This window comes from Chlorocebus sabaeus, chromosome 8, assembly GCF_047675955.1.
Source record: "Chlorocebus sabaeus isolate Y175 chromosome 8, mChlSab1.0.hap1, whole genome shotgun sequence".
NCBI classification, from domain to species: domain Eukaryota; kingdom Metazoa; phylum Chordata; class Mammalia; order Primates; family Cercopithecidae; genus Chlorocebus; species Chlorocebus sabaeus.
The window spans coordinates 60,268,838-60,281,640 of NC_132911.1; the positions used below are offsets into that span (position 1 = coordinate 60,268,838).

At 40.7% G+C, this 12,803-nt stretch overlaps 1 protein-coding gene and 1 non-coding gene across 2 annotated transcripts; both read right to left on the minus strand.

Annotated features, from left to right (window-relative positions):
* Positions 1 to 10,348: 10,348 nt before the first annotated feature.
* RPS20 (ribosomal protein S20) lies at positions 10,349 to 11,824 on the minus strand. Its single transcript, XM_008000681.3, has 4 exons — positions 11,650 to 11,824; positions 11,353 to 11,452; positions 10,987 to 11,060; positions 10,349 to 10,567 (listed from the first exon to the last, which is right to left on the minus strand). Exons 1-4 carry the CDS (start codon positions 11,650 to 11,652, stop codon positions 10,385 to 10,387), a joined length of 360 nt encoding a protein of 119 aa, XP_007998872.1. The 5' UTR covers positions 11,653 to 11,824; the 3' UTR covers positions 10,349 to 10,384.
* Positions 11,128 to 11,194, minus strand: LOC119624986 (small nucleolar RNA U54). Its single transcript, XR_005241144.1, has one exon. It is a non-coding gene; the product is annotated as a small nucleolar RNA U54 (small nucleolar RNA).
* Positions 11,825 to 12,803: the final 979 nt, after the last annotated feature.

The window sequence follows — 12,803 nt, forward strand, 5'->3', positions numbered from 1 at the left end:
CAGGAGTTCGAGACCAGCTCAGCTAACATGGTGAAATCCCGTCTCTACTAAAAACAAAAAATTAACCAGGCATGGTGGTGCATGCCTGTAATCCCAGCTACTCTGGAGGCTGAGGCAGGAGAATCACTTGAAGCCAGGGGGTGGAGGTTGCAGTGAGCCGAGATCATGCCACTGCAATCCAGCTCGGGCAACAAGAGCGAAACTCCATCTCAAAAATAAATAAATAAATAAATAATAAATTAATGAAACACAAAGGAAGGCAGTACAAGAGGAAGAGAGAAAAAATAGTTACAAGATACACAGAAAACAACAAAATGGCAATAGTAAGTCATTCATTATCTGTAATTAATTTAAATATAAATGAATTAAACTCCCCAATCAAAAGACACAGATTGGTTGAATGAATTAAAAAAAAAAAAAAGCAAGATCCAACTATATGCTTTCACATAAGAGATACAATTTTACACTTTAGATCTAGGATGCACATAGGCTGAAAGTGAAAAAATGGAAAAAGATAGTCCATGCAAATGGTAACCAAAAGAGAGCAGAGGTGGCCATTCTACTGTCAGACAAAGTAGACTAAGTCATCCAGACAGAAGATCAATGAGGAAACAAGACTTGAACATTATAGACCAATTAGACCTGATAGACATATAGAGAACACTCCATCCAACAAGAGCAGAATACACATTCTTCTCAAGTGCAGAGATCACTCTCCAGAATAAATCACAGGTTAGGCCACAGAACAAGTCTTAACAAATTTAAGAAGACGGAAATTATACAAAGTATCATTTCCAACCACGATAGAATAAAACTAGAAATCAGCAGCAGAAGGAAAATGGAAAATCCCCACACATGTGGAAATTAAACAGCAAACTATTAAACAACCAATGAGTCAAAGAAGAAACCACAAGAGGCCGGGCACAGTGGCTCATGCCTGTAATCCCAGGACTTTGGGAGGCTGAGGTGGGTAGATGACCTCAGATCAGGAGTTTGAGACCAGCCTGGCCAACATGGTGAAACCTCATTTCTAAGCCAGGCACGGTGGCTCACTCCTGTGATCGCAGCACTTTGGGAGGCTGAGGCAGGCAGATCACTTGAGATCAGGAGTTTGAGACCAGCCTGGCTAACAGTGAAACCTCATCTCTATTAAAAATATAAAAAATTAGCTGGGTGTGGCTGTGGGAGCCTGTAATCCCAGCTACTCAGGAGGCTGAGGCTGGAGAATTGCTTGAATCCAGGAGGCAGAGGTTGTAGTGAGCCAAGATTGCACTACTGCGCTCCAGCCTGGGCATCAGAGTGAGACTCTGCCTCAAAAAAAAAAAAAAAAAAAAAAAAGAAAGGAAAGAAAAAAGAAAGAAAATCACAAGAGAAATTACAAAATATCTTGAGACAAATGAAAATGAAAATACAATATATCAAAACTTATGGGATGCAGTGAAAGCATTATCAAGAAGGAAGATTATAGCTGTAAATGCTTACATTAAAAAAGAAGAAACAGGCCAGGTGTGGTGCCTCATGCCTGTAATCCCAGATCTTTGGGAGGCCAAGGTAGGAGAATTGCTTAAAACCAGGAGTTCAAGACCAGCCTGGCAACATAGTGAGAACCCATCTCTACAAAAAATAATAATAAATAAAAACTAGCCAGACATAGTGGCCCTGTAGTTCTAGTTGCTCAGGAGGCTGAGGTAGTAAGATTGCTTGAGCCCAGGAGTTCGAGGTTGCAGTGAGCTGTGATCCTTCCACTGCACTCCATCTGGGGTGACAGAGCCATACTATATCTCTAAGAAAAGAGAAGGAGAAATGGCCAAAAGAAACAACCTAATTTTATATCTCAAGAAAACCTTTTAAACCTTAAGAAAAAGGAGAAAAAATGAAACCCAAAGTTAGTAAAAAAGAGAAGAAAATAACTAAGATTAGAACAGAGATATAAATGAAATTTTAAAATGAAACTAAGGGTTGGTTTTTTGAAATGGTCAAAAAATTGGCAAACTGTTAGCTAGATTAACCAAGAAAAAAGAGAGAAGATAACGAAAATTAGAAATGCCATATAGGACATTATAAATGATGCTACAGAAATTAAAAGGATTTACAAGAATACAATGAACAATTATGCACCAGCAAATTGGGTAATCTAGAAGAAATGGACACATTCCTAGAAATATACAGCATACTAGAACTAATTCATGAAGAAAGAAAAAACCCAAACAGACTTATGACTAGTAAGGAGATTGAATCAGCAACCAAAAACCTCCCAGCAAAGAAAACCCCAGGACCAGAGGATTTCACAGTTGAATTCTACAAAACATTTTAAGGAGAATTAAGACTTTAAAACATTCAATAAACTAGGATATGAAGGAAACCACCTCAACGTAATACAAACTATATATGAAAAGCTTACAGCTAATATTACACTCAATAGTAAACAATTGAAAGCTGTTCCTCTAAGATCAGGAACAAGGCAAGGATGGCTCACTCTTGCAACTTCTATTTAACATAGTGGTGGAAGTCCTAGGTAGAGCAATTACCCAAGAAAGAGAAATAAAATACATCCAAACTGAAGGGAAAGAAGTAAGTTATCTTTATTCACAGACAACACAGTATTATATCATAAAAGATTGAAAACTAATGAACAAATTCAGCAAAATTGCAGCACACAAAATTAATACAAATATCAGGTGCATTTCTATACACTAACAGTAAATAATCTGGCAAGTAAACTAAGAAAACAATCCAATTTTCTTTTTTTTTTTTTTTCTTTTTTTTTCTTAATGAAATGGAGTCTCACTCTGTCACCCAGGCTGGAGTGCAATAGTGTGATCTCAGCTCACTGCAACCTCTGCCTCTTGGGTTCAAGCAATTCTCTGCCTCAGCCTCCTGAATAGCTGGGACTGCAGGTGCCTGCCACCACACTTGCCTAATTTTTTTTGTATTTTTTAGTAGAGATGGGGTTTCACCATCTTGGCCAGGTTGGTATTGAACTCCTGACCTCGTGAGCCCCCTGCCTCAGCCTCCAAAAATGCTGGCATTACAGGTGTGAGCCACCGCGCCCGGCAACAATCCAATTTTCAATAGCACCAAAAAGAATAAAATGTGTAGGAATAAACTTAACCAAGGAGGTGAAAGACTCATACACTGAAAACCACAAAATATTGCTAGAAGAAATAAAAGAAGATTCAAATAAATGTAAAGACATCCTGTTTATGGATTAGAATACTGAATATTGTTAAGATGTTAATACTACCCAAAGAGATCTATCTGCAGATTCAACACAATACCTATCAAAGTACAAATGGCATTTTTGCAGAAATAGAAAAATGTATCTGTAAATTCACGTGGACTCTCAAGGGGTAACAAATAGCCAAACAGTTTTGAAAAAGAATAGGATTGGAGGACTCACACTTCCGATTTCAAAACATATTATAAAGCCACAATAATTAAAGCTCTTGTAGGTAGCATGAGCATAACAACAAATAGGCCAGTGGAATAAGATACAGAGTCCAGGAATAAATCATTGTGTATGTGGTAAAATTGTCTTTAGCAGGGGTTCCAAGTCCACTGAATGGAGAAAGAACAGTCTCTTCAACAAATGGTGTTGGGAAAACTGGATATCTGCAGGCAAAAGCCATAAAGTGGAACCCTTATATGATATACAAAAATTATGCTTACCTTATACAATATACAAAAATAAACTCAAAACGGATTAAAAACCAAATGGTAAGACCTAAAACTATCAGACTTCTAGAAGAAAACATAGAGGAAAGGCTTCATGACATGGGATTTGGCAATGATTTGTTAGATATGATGTCAAAAACATAGGCAACAAAATCAAAGATTTTAAAGTTTGATGTGATTACATTATATCAAACTTTAAAACTTTTGTCCATGAAAGTACATAGCCGAGAGAGTAAAAAGGCAACCTACAAAATAAAAGAAAATACTTGCAAATCATCTATGTGATAAAGGATTAATATCCAGAAAATATAAAGAACCCATACCACTCACAAAAACAAAAATAACCCACTTTTAAAAAATGGGCAAACAGCCAGGCGCAGTGGCTCACGCCTGTAATCTCAGGACTTTGGGAGGCCAAGGCGGGTGGATCACCTAAGGTCAGGAGTTTGAGACCAGCCTGGCCAACATGGTGAAACCTCGTCTCTACTAAAAATACAAAAAATTAGCTGGGTGTGGTGGTGCATGCCTGTAATCCTAGCGGTTCAGGAGGTTGAGGCAGGAGAATCGCTTAAACCGCAGGAGGTGGAGGTTGCGGTGAGCCGAGATCGCGCCATTGCACTCCAGCCTAAGCAACAAGAGCAAAACTCCGTCTCAAAAAAAAGGAAAAGAAGAAAAAGGCAAAGGACTTGAATAGGTAGTTCTATAAAGAAGATATAGAAATGACCAACAAGCTTGCCAAAAGCAGTGGCTCACGCCTTTAATCCTAGCATTTTGGGAGGCAGAGGTAGGCAGATCACAAGGTCAGGAGTTCAAGACCAGCCTGGCCACCACTGTGAACCCTGTCTCTACTAAAAATACAAAAGTTAGCTGGGCGTGGTGGCATGCGCCTGTAATCCCAGCTACTTGGGAGACTGAGGCAGGAGAATTGCTTGAACCCATGGGGCAGAGGTTGCAGTGAGCCAAGATCATGACACTGCATTCCAGCCTGGGTGACGAAGACTCTGTCTCAAAAAAAAAAAAAGAAAGAAAGAAAGAAAGAAAGAAAGAAAGAAAAGAAAGAAATGGCCAACAAGCATATAAAAAGATGCTCAACTTCATTAATCAGTACAGAAGTACAAATCAAAACCACAATGAGATATCACTTCACACCCATTAGGATGGGTACTATAAAAAAAATTAAAAATGAAGTGTTGGTGAGGATTTGGAGAAACTGGATCCCGTGATGGGAATGCAAAATGGTGCAACAGTATGGAGATTCCTTAAAAAATTTAAAATAGAAATACCGTATGATCCAGCAATCTCACTTGGTATATATCCAAAATAATTCAAGGCAAAATCTCAAATACATATTTGCATACTCATGTTCATTATAGCATTATTCACAATAGCCAAGAGGTGGGAACAATCTAAATGTCCAACAGATGAATGAATTTTTTAAAAGCGGTATATATACATATATTGAGATATCACTCAGCCTTAAAAAAGAAGAAAAATCCTGCCACATGATATGGCATGGATCAAACTTGAAGACATTAAGCCAAATAAAATGTCAGTCACAAAAAGACACATATTATATGATTCCACTCACATGAAGTATCAAGTAATCAAACTCATAGAAAAAGAAAGTAAAATTGTGGTTGCCAAGGGTTCAGGGTGAAAAAAAAAAAGGGAGTTAGTGATTAATGGGTAAGAGGTTTAGTTTTGCAAGATAAAAGACTTCTGGATATTTGTTGCACAACAGTATGAGTATAATTAATGCTATAGAACTGTTAAAAAAGAGTCTCTATCTTTCAGATTTAGATACTAGAAAATGTATGAGTAAACTATGATGTCTGAAATTTGCTTCCAAATAATCTGAAGGCTGGTTGAAGAAGGTGGTAGAGTCACACATGAAATAAAACTGGTATTAATTGACAATCTTTAAAACTGAGTGGCTTTATTATACCATTCTCTGTCTACTTTTGTGTATGTTTGGAATTTTCCATCATAAAGGAGTTTTTAAAAACCCAAGATAATCAAAATGAAAAATAATCAATAGAAGTGCTGGATAACAAAGTCAAGGAAATATCACAGAATGTACAATTTAAAGGATTTGCTGAGGTGTGTGGATCACCTGAGCTCAGGAGTTTGAGACTAGCCTGGCTAACATGGCATAATCCCATCTCTACATAAAATATAAAAATCAGCTGGGAACGCTGGTGCATACCTGTAATCTCAGCTACTCAGGAGGCTGAGACAGGAGAATTGCTTGAACCCAGGAGGCAGAGGTTGCAGTGAGCTGAGATCACACCACTGCACTCCAGCCTGGGTGACAGAGCAAGACTCTGTCAAAAAAAAAAAATTAACAGAAGTTATGAAAGAAAGGTAAGAGACACACAAGACCTTCAGAAGGTCAGCAATCAATAGGAGTCCCAGAAAGAAAAGAGATAAATAGAGGGTAGGGCTAAAATAATGAGCGATTTTTTTTTTGTACATCAGATATATGATACTGTACTGACTCCTGGGAGGAATACAAATGTGCACAGTTGCTTGAAAGCCTCAATTTGATAGTGTTTCTTAAAATTAAAAATTTCCATATTCTCTGGTGAAAATATCTTTTTTATTTGAGACAGAGTCTCGGTCTATCGTCCAGGCTGGAAACCTTCGCCTCCCGGGTTCAAGCGGTTCTCATGCCTCAGCCTCCTGAGTAGCTGGGACTACAGGCATGCCCAGCTAATTCTGTATTTTTTAGTAGAGACGGGGTTTCACCATGTTGGTCAGGCTGGTCTCGAACTCCTGACCTCAGATGATCCATGGGGTGAGTTCTTTTTAAATTAATTTAGAAAGATATGCACAATATGTAAGGCAAAAATAAGTAAATAAAGAGCAGTTTACAGAACAAACGGTATAGAAGGATTTGGTTTAATTTTCATCTCCAAAAATTAAAGGAAGAGTTTTTCTATGAAAGTGAAATATGCTATTATTCTTAGGATGAAGGAAATAAGGATTGATTTTGTGCCTCTGACTTATTTTTTCTTTTCTTTTCTTTTTTTTTTTTTTTTTGGTGAGATTGAGTTTAGCTCTATTGCCCAGGCTGGAGTTCAGTGGCTCATTGCGACCTCTGCCTCCCAGGTTCAAGAGATTCTCCTGCTTCAGCATCCCAAGTAGCTGGGATTACAGGTGCTTGCCACCACGCCTGGCTAATTTTTGTATTTTTAGCAGAGGCGGGGTTTCACCATGTTGGCCAGGCTGGTCTTGAACTCCTGACCTCAGGTGATCCAACCACCTTGGCCTCCCAATGTGCTGAGATTACAGGCGTGAGCCACTCCACCCAGCCGTAGTTCCTCTTACTTTCAAAAGATAAAATTTCATTTGCATCGACTAAAGTACAATTAAACAAAAAAAGAACACACTTCAGCTTTGGCCATTTCTCCACTTAAACCTACTTGGTCACTTTTTTGGCAGAGGAGAATACAGTTAAAAAGGACATGTCCCAGGGGATTCAAATACACTTCTCAAAGTGTACTGCTGGCCCTCCATATCCATGGGTTCTGCATCTGTAGATTCGATCAATTGTAGGTCAGAAATATTCCGAAAAAAAATAGTCTCTACTGCACATGTATAGACGTTCTTTTTCTTGTCATTATTCCCTAAATACAGCAGAACAACTACTTACATACCATTTACATTGTATTAGGTATTATAAGTAATCTAGAGATGACAAATTATACAGGAGGATGCCATAGATTATATGCAAATACTATGCCATTTTGTATCAGGGACTTGAGCTTCCTCAATTTTGCTATTCAAGAGAAGTACTGAACTGATCCCACACAGATACCTAGGAAACACTGTAATTCAATGCAGTATCATGGGTCAGCTAGACCACATCCTGTGCCAGTGAGGGAAATCTATTCCCTTAACAAGTTAGTCTTGGTTTGTTTGGAAAATGTCTCCCAGAGGGACAGTGAACACCCATATATGCATTTGAGATAGATACTATTAGTATGCTCATTTGGCACATGACTGAGACTCAAAGTCAAGTAACTTGATAAAGTCTCCATAACCAAGTAACTAATTTTGGAGCCGTCTGACTGCATGGCTAGAGATTCTACTTCTATACTCTTGCCTGTTCATTTTATATCCACAGAGCATACACACAGGCACTCTACCGATGTCATGTGAAGAAATCTAATCCAGTCTGGGTATGGTGGCTCTTGCCTATAACCCTAGCACTTTGGGAGGCCGAGAAGGGTGGATCGCCTGAGCAAAGGAGTTTGAGACCAGCCTGGGCAACATGGCAAGACCCCATCTCCACAAAAAAAATTAGCCGGGCCAGACGTCATGGTGCGAGCCTGTAGTCCCACCTACCTGAGGTTGAGGCAGGAGGATCGGTTGAGCCAGGGAGTTCAAGTGAGCCATGATCACACTACTGCACTCCAACCTGGGTGACAGAGCGAAACTGTCTCAAATTAAAAAAAAAAAAAATCTGACCCAGCAATGAACAGCTATGGTGGTTTGTTCCCTTGGTTATTGCTAGTTTACATTTCTACACCAGAAGCAGGGCTCTGCAAATCCAAATAAAGCAAGCACTGGAGAGATACCCTATTTTCAACCTTCCTAACTCCCCATCCATACAAGACGGCCTGTAACTTGCATAGAATTATTGGCATCATTACCACTATTTAATCTACCCTTAATTCCCTATATTCAAAGGCCCTGCAGTTTTATTTCCATGCAGGTATTTTTAAGTGTTTGAGAAATTGAAGATAATAGCAGTTTCAAATATTTAAGTGCTATTTTAGCTGTAATACAGGTTCTCAATTACATATAGCTTTAATTCAACACTTTCACCATTGTGAAAGTTCACAAGTTAGGGAAAGCCATGAAGCTGTCCTTCCACTACTAATTTACTGAAGCATATTTTTCACGGTATATGTTCTCTGGACTTTAGTGACATTGCTTTCAGAATTATTTCCTCAATCAGTTCTCAAGACACGTGTGCTCCAAAGACTGCTATGCTGCATTAAAAGTTCTTACGTATTTCTGTCTGGGGGCCACATATGAACAGGTATTCCATTTTAAAATGGTCTTATTAACTGCTAAACAGCTCCCAAAGATAAACTGGTTTAAATTTAGCAATGTGGCATAATTCATTCCAGACTCAGTTCCATTCAAATCCTTGATGTTAACTGGGTTTGTCTTCTTGAGATCTGAAGTAGACTCAAAAAGAATTGGATATTGGGTAACAGCAGAGGGGCAAGGGGTGACTCCAATGTTTGAACTGAGACTTCAGTGGACAATGGATTGAGACACGGAACACACAACAGAGCTTCTGGGAGGGAAGATTTCATTTTAGACACATTAGCTTTTCAGCTGTGAGTTGCAGGTCCCTAGTATGCAGTTGGTTGTATACAGAAATCTCAATTGAAGGTCAATTTGAAGAGTTCAGTGTGAAAGCTTAGGCCCAAATCCAAAGACAAACTTGAATTACTCAACTTTGATCCTATTAAAAATCTCAAAAATTTTCTGAAGGCAATCTTAACAGTTTATAGATGTTTTATTTTTCCAAAATAAATCTACAGAAACTTTCCCCAATACATTTAGCAAATGTGTAAGAGTATCTGATTATAAATTCTAGGCTGGGTGAGTGGCTCACTCCTGTTAACACCAGCACTTTGGGAAGCTAATGCAGGCTGACGGTTTTGAGTCCAAGAGTTCTAGACCAGCTTGGGAAACAAGGCAAAACCTCACCTCTACTAAAAACAATTAGCTGGGCATACTAGCCACATGCCTGTTAAGTCCCGGTTACTAGGCAATTTGAGGTGGATGGCATGAGCCCAGGAGGTCAAAGCTGCAGTGATCACACCACTGCACTCCAGCCTGGACCACAGAGTGAGACCGTCTCAAAAACTGAAAATGTAAGTATTTTTTAAAAGTATGAAAGTGAAAATGGGCCGGGCATGGTGGCCCATGCCTCTAATCCCAGCACTTTGGGAGGCCAGCCAGGGGGATCACCTGAGGTCCGGAGTTTGAGATCAGCCTGACCAACAGGGCAAAACCCCTTCTCTACTATAAATACAAAAATTAACCAGGCATGGTGGCAGGCACTTGTAATCCCAACTACTTGGGAGGCTGAGGCAGAATTGCTTTAACCCCTGAAGCAGAGACTGCAGTGAGCCAGGATCGCACCATTGCACTCCAGTCTGGGCCACAGAGCAAGATGCTGTGAAACTTTTATATTTAAAATATAAAACACTGAAAATGTAAGTATTTTAAAACTAAGTTTTAGTTACTAAAACCCTAAAACTTAGTTTTAGTCCTGCCTCTGCCAATTAATTCTTTTTTAAAGACCATAAGCTTGGTTGTTAATTTAAAAATATTAGTTACTCATTTTCAGCACCTGCCTACTACTGCACTAGGCTCAGTCACGGCTGTGTATTACAAACGCTCCAAACCAATCAGAATTCCTAGGGTATGCCAATGTTATAAACTGACAGTGTCCAATACAACTGGTCAGGTCTCACATTATGATGTGCTTAACGGAATTCAGTTTTCAAATGACTCAAACGACAATGAAAACAGGATAGACCATTCTAAGATACCCATATATTCCACCTGAAAAGCGGAAGTCTCATAGTACACTTTTATATTCCTAAAATCTGCTAGTATTCCGAATAAAAACCAACAAAAGTTAACAACTGGTAATCAATTTATTAAAATAGTTGACTTAAGCATCTGCAATGGTGACTTCCACCTCAACTCCAGGCTCAATACTGATGGAAGTAATCTGCTTAACAATCTCAGAAGGACTGTGCAAGTCAATGAGTCGCTTGTGGATTCTCATCTGGAAACGATCCCATGTCTTAGAACCTTCACCACAAGGAGTTTTTCTTGTAGTGATTCTCAAAGTCTGCAACAAAAGACAAAGGAAACCAAGTGTTTATGGCTTTATACTTATCCCTAGAACATCTGGAAAACCCCTTTTAATCATCTCATTAGTTTCCCTTTGGCATGATTCCTATTTACACTAACAGATTTTCAGGTACCACGGGTTGAAAACGCCAGGTCTGTTTTCACTGTAGTAGGACACCACCCTTACAGCTTGCGCCTGTTAAGCACCAAACCACACCAAGACCACAACAGCAATAACTAAACGATCATATCTAAACATTAGAGACTTACTAGGAACCGAAATCTACCACCAATTTCCATACGCGTTTGTAAATAGCATCAGGGTTAACAATTTTGGCAGCCAAACCCCTTAAAGAACCTGAATTTACACAACATCCAGAAGCAACTCCTACTTTCTGCCCCTCCGATTTACTTTACCTTGGTAGGCATTCGAACTGGTCCTTTCACTTTCAGGTTCTTTTCCTTCGCGCCTCTGATCAAGTCAGCACACACTGTAGGAAATAAAAAGACCTCTCAGTACAATCAAAACAATTAAAATCGGCTTAAGATCTTCACTTCTACTGGCTCAGAATAGCGTATAAAACTATCACCGTTATTCAACACAACAGGTACCTCCTCATCGCCAGCTGTACGACAATGAAAGCAGTTTTAGGCCATGCTTTACCTTTTTAAGCAAGCAACTTGTCACTTCAGTTCTTGGAGTCCACCTTGTACACTAACATTAACGAGTAAAGCTCGGCGCTTTTTGTCCAATTCCCGCCCCCACCGCACGACTGCACTGACCCTTTTCCAGGGATTTAACGTTGCGGCTCGTTAGGGTGATTCGAATTCGGTGAATTGCCACCTCCGGCTCCACGGGTGTTTTTCCGGTATCCTTAAAAGCCTATTGTTAGACACATGAGAAAGAACAATAAGCCAAAAATGGTCTGCCACTTCTGGAGAAAGGCAGCTTCCGGAAGCTTCCCGCGTTCCCCCACCATTTCAGACGCGCCTTTCCGCCCCTACACGCCCCAGCATCTGCCCTACAGGAGCACGAGCTCGAAACAGGAGACCCCCCGGCGACCGAGCCCTGCGCCTCACCATGGCTGCTGCGCGGCTTCCTGACCGACTTGTTCCTCGGCGAGAGCGAACAGCGGTGAGTCAGGAGCAGGAGCGTGCGAACCAAAGATCCGCAAGTCCTACGGCCGCGTCTTCCTCAAAAAGAAAGAGGTGTGACTTGAGCAATGCTTATATAGCACGCTTACATCCGGGTCCCACACGCCCCGGAACAGGAAATGTCCCGGACCCTAGAGGCGGTCGCACAAGGCCGAGCTGGAGCACTCGTGGAGTTGGCAGGAAAGGCACGGCTGCGTGCGCCCCCTGTCCGCACGGAGGAACCAAAGTCCCGCAGGGTGGGGTCCCCGCCTGCGCGGAGATGGCCACCCGGCCGAGAGAACAGGCGAGGCGGAAACCTGAGAAACTCCTGTCTGGTGCACCTAACCCTCTCCCTCGTAAAGTGCACACGAACTCTGGTTTTTACGTTGCAAATTTTGCTTTCTACACAGACCATACCACTCGTTGTTCTCTGAGGATGAGGTAACTTCTCTGAGTTTAGCTGACATGAGCAATGGCAGAAATGCTTCTAGTGAACTGGACACCTTACGTTAGAATTAGTAAGCACTTATTTTTCATAGCCTGAAACGTCCTTTTGTGATATTTCAGCTCCTGGCTTCCCAATCCAGCAGAAGTATCTACATCTATTTCTGGAAAGGACCTGAACTTGGCTTCTCGTCCCTCTGGAAAGTGAGGCGAAAATGCCAGGCTGCGCAGCTACCCTGAGGCCCGGCCTGGTACCTGGCTAGCCACCCAGTCCTGATACGTCATCTCCTTTCTGTTGGATAAAGTCATTGGATAAGATCCCCCAGGGTCTTCTTAACACTGAACATCTGTTCATAATCACATAAGTGACCAAATATAGTGGAAAACCCGAATGGTCAACTGGGCTGAGCAATGGGAGAGAGCGCAGGATGAGCTCACCTACACCTGAGCAAGAAGCCGGGGATAATACATGGAAATCATTGAGATGGATTTTGATACAGGGCAGAAGGAAAAGTAAAATAATCTCATACTACTTTCCACCTGAAGTTCTGAGCCAAAAGAGTTATTTGCTCAAACACTTCAAACTGGGGAGGGACAGAGCTCTGATGCCTCCCTTCAGGCCTGTTTTTGTTGTTGTAGTTGTTGTTTTTTGTGTG

Bases quoted from the DNA above. Each gene is read 5' to 3' on its own strand.
- RPS20 (XM_008000681.3), bottom strand. The intron at 11,061-11,352 runs GTCAGTGCAGTC...TATTTCCTACAG, and splicing joins CGTTAAATCCCTGGAAAAGG to TGTGTGCTGACTTGATCAGA. The intron at 10,568-10,986 runs GTAAAGTAAATC...CTTTTGTTGCAG, and splicing joins CAGTTCGAATGCCTACCAAG to ACTTTGAGAATCACTACAAG.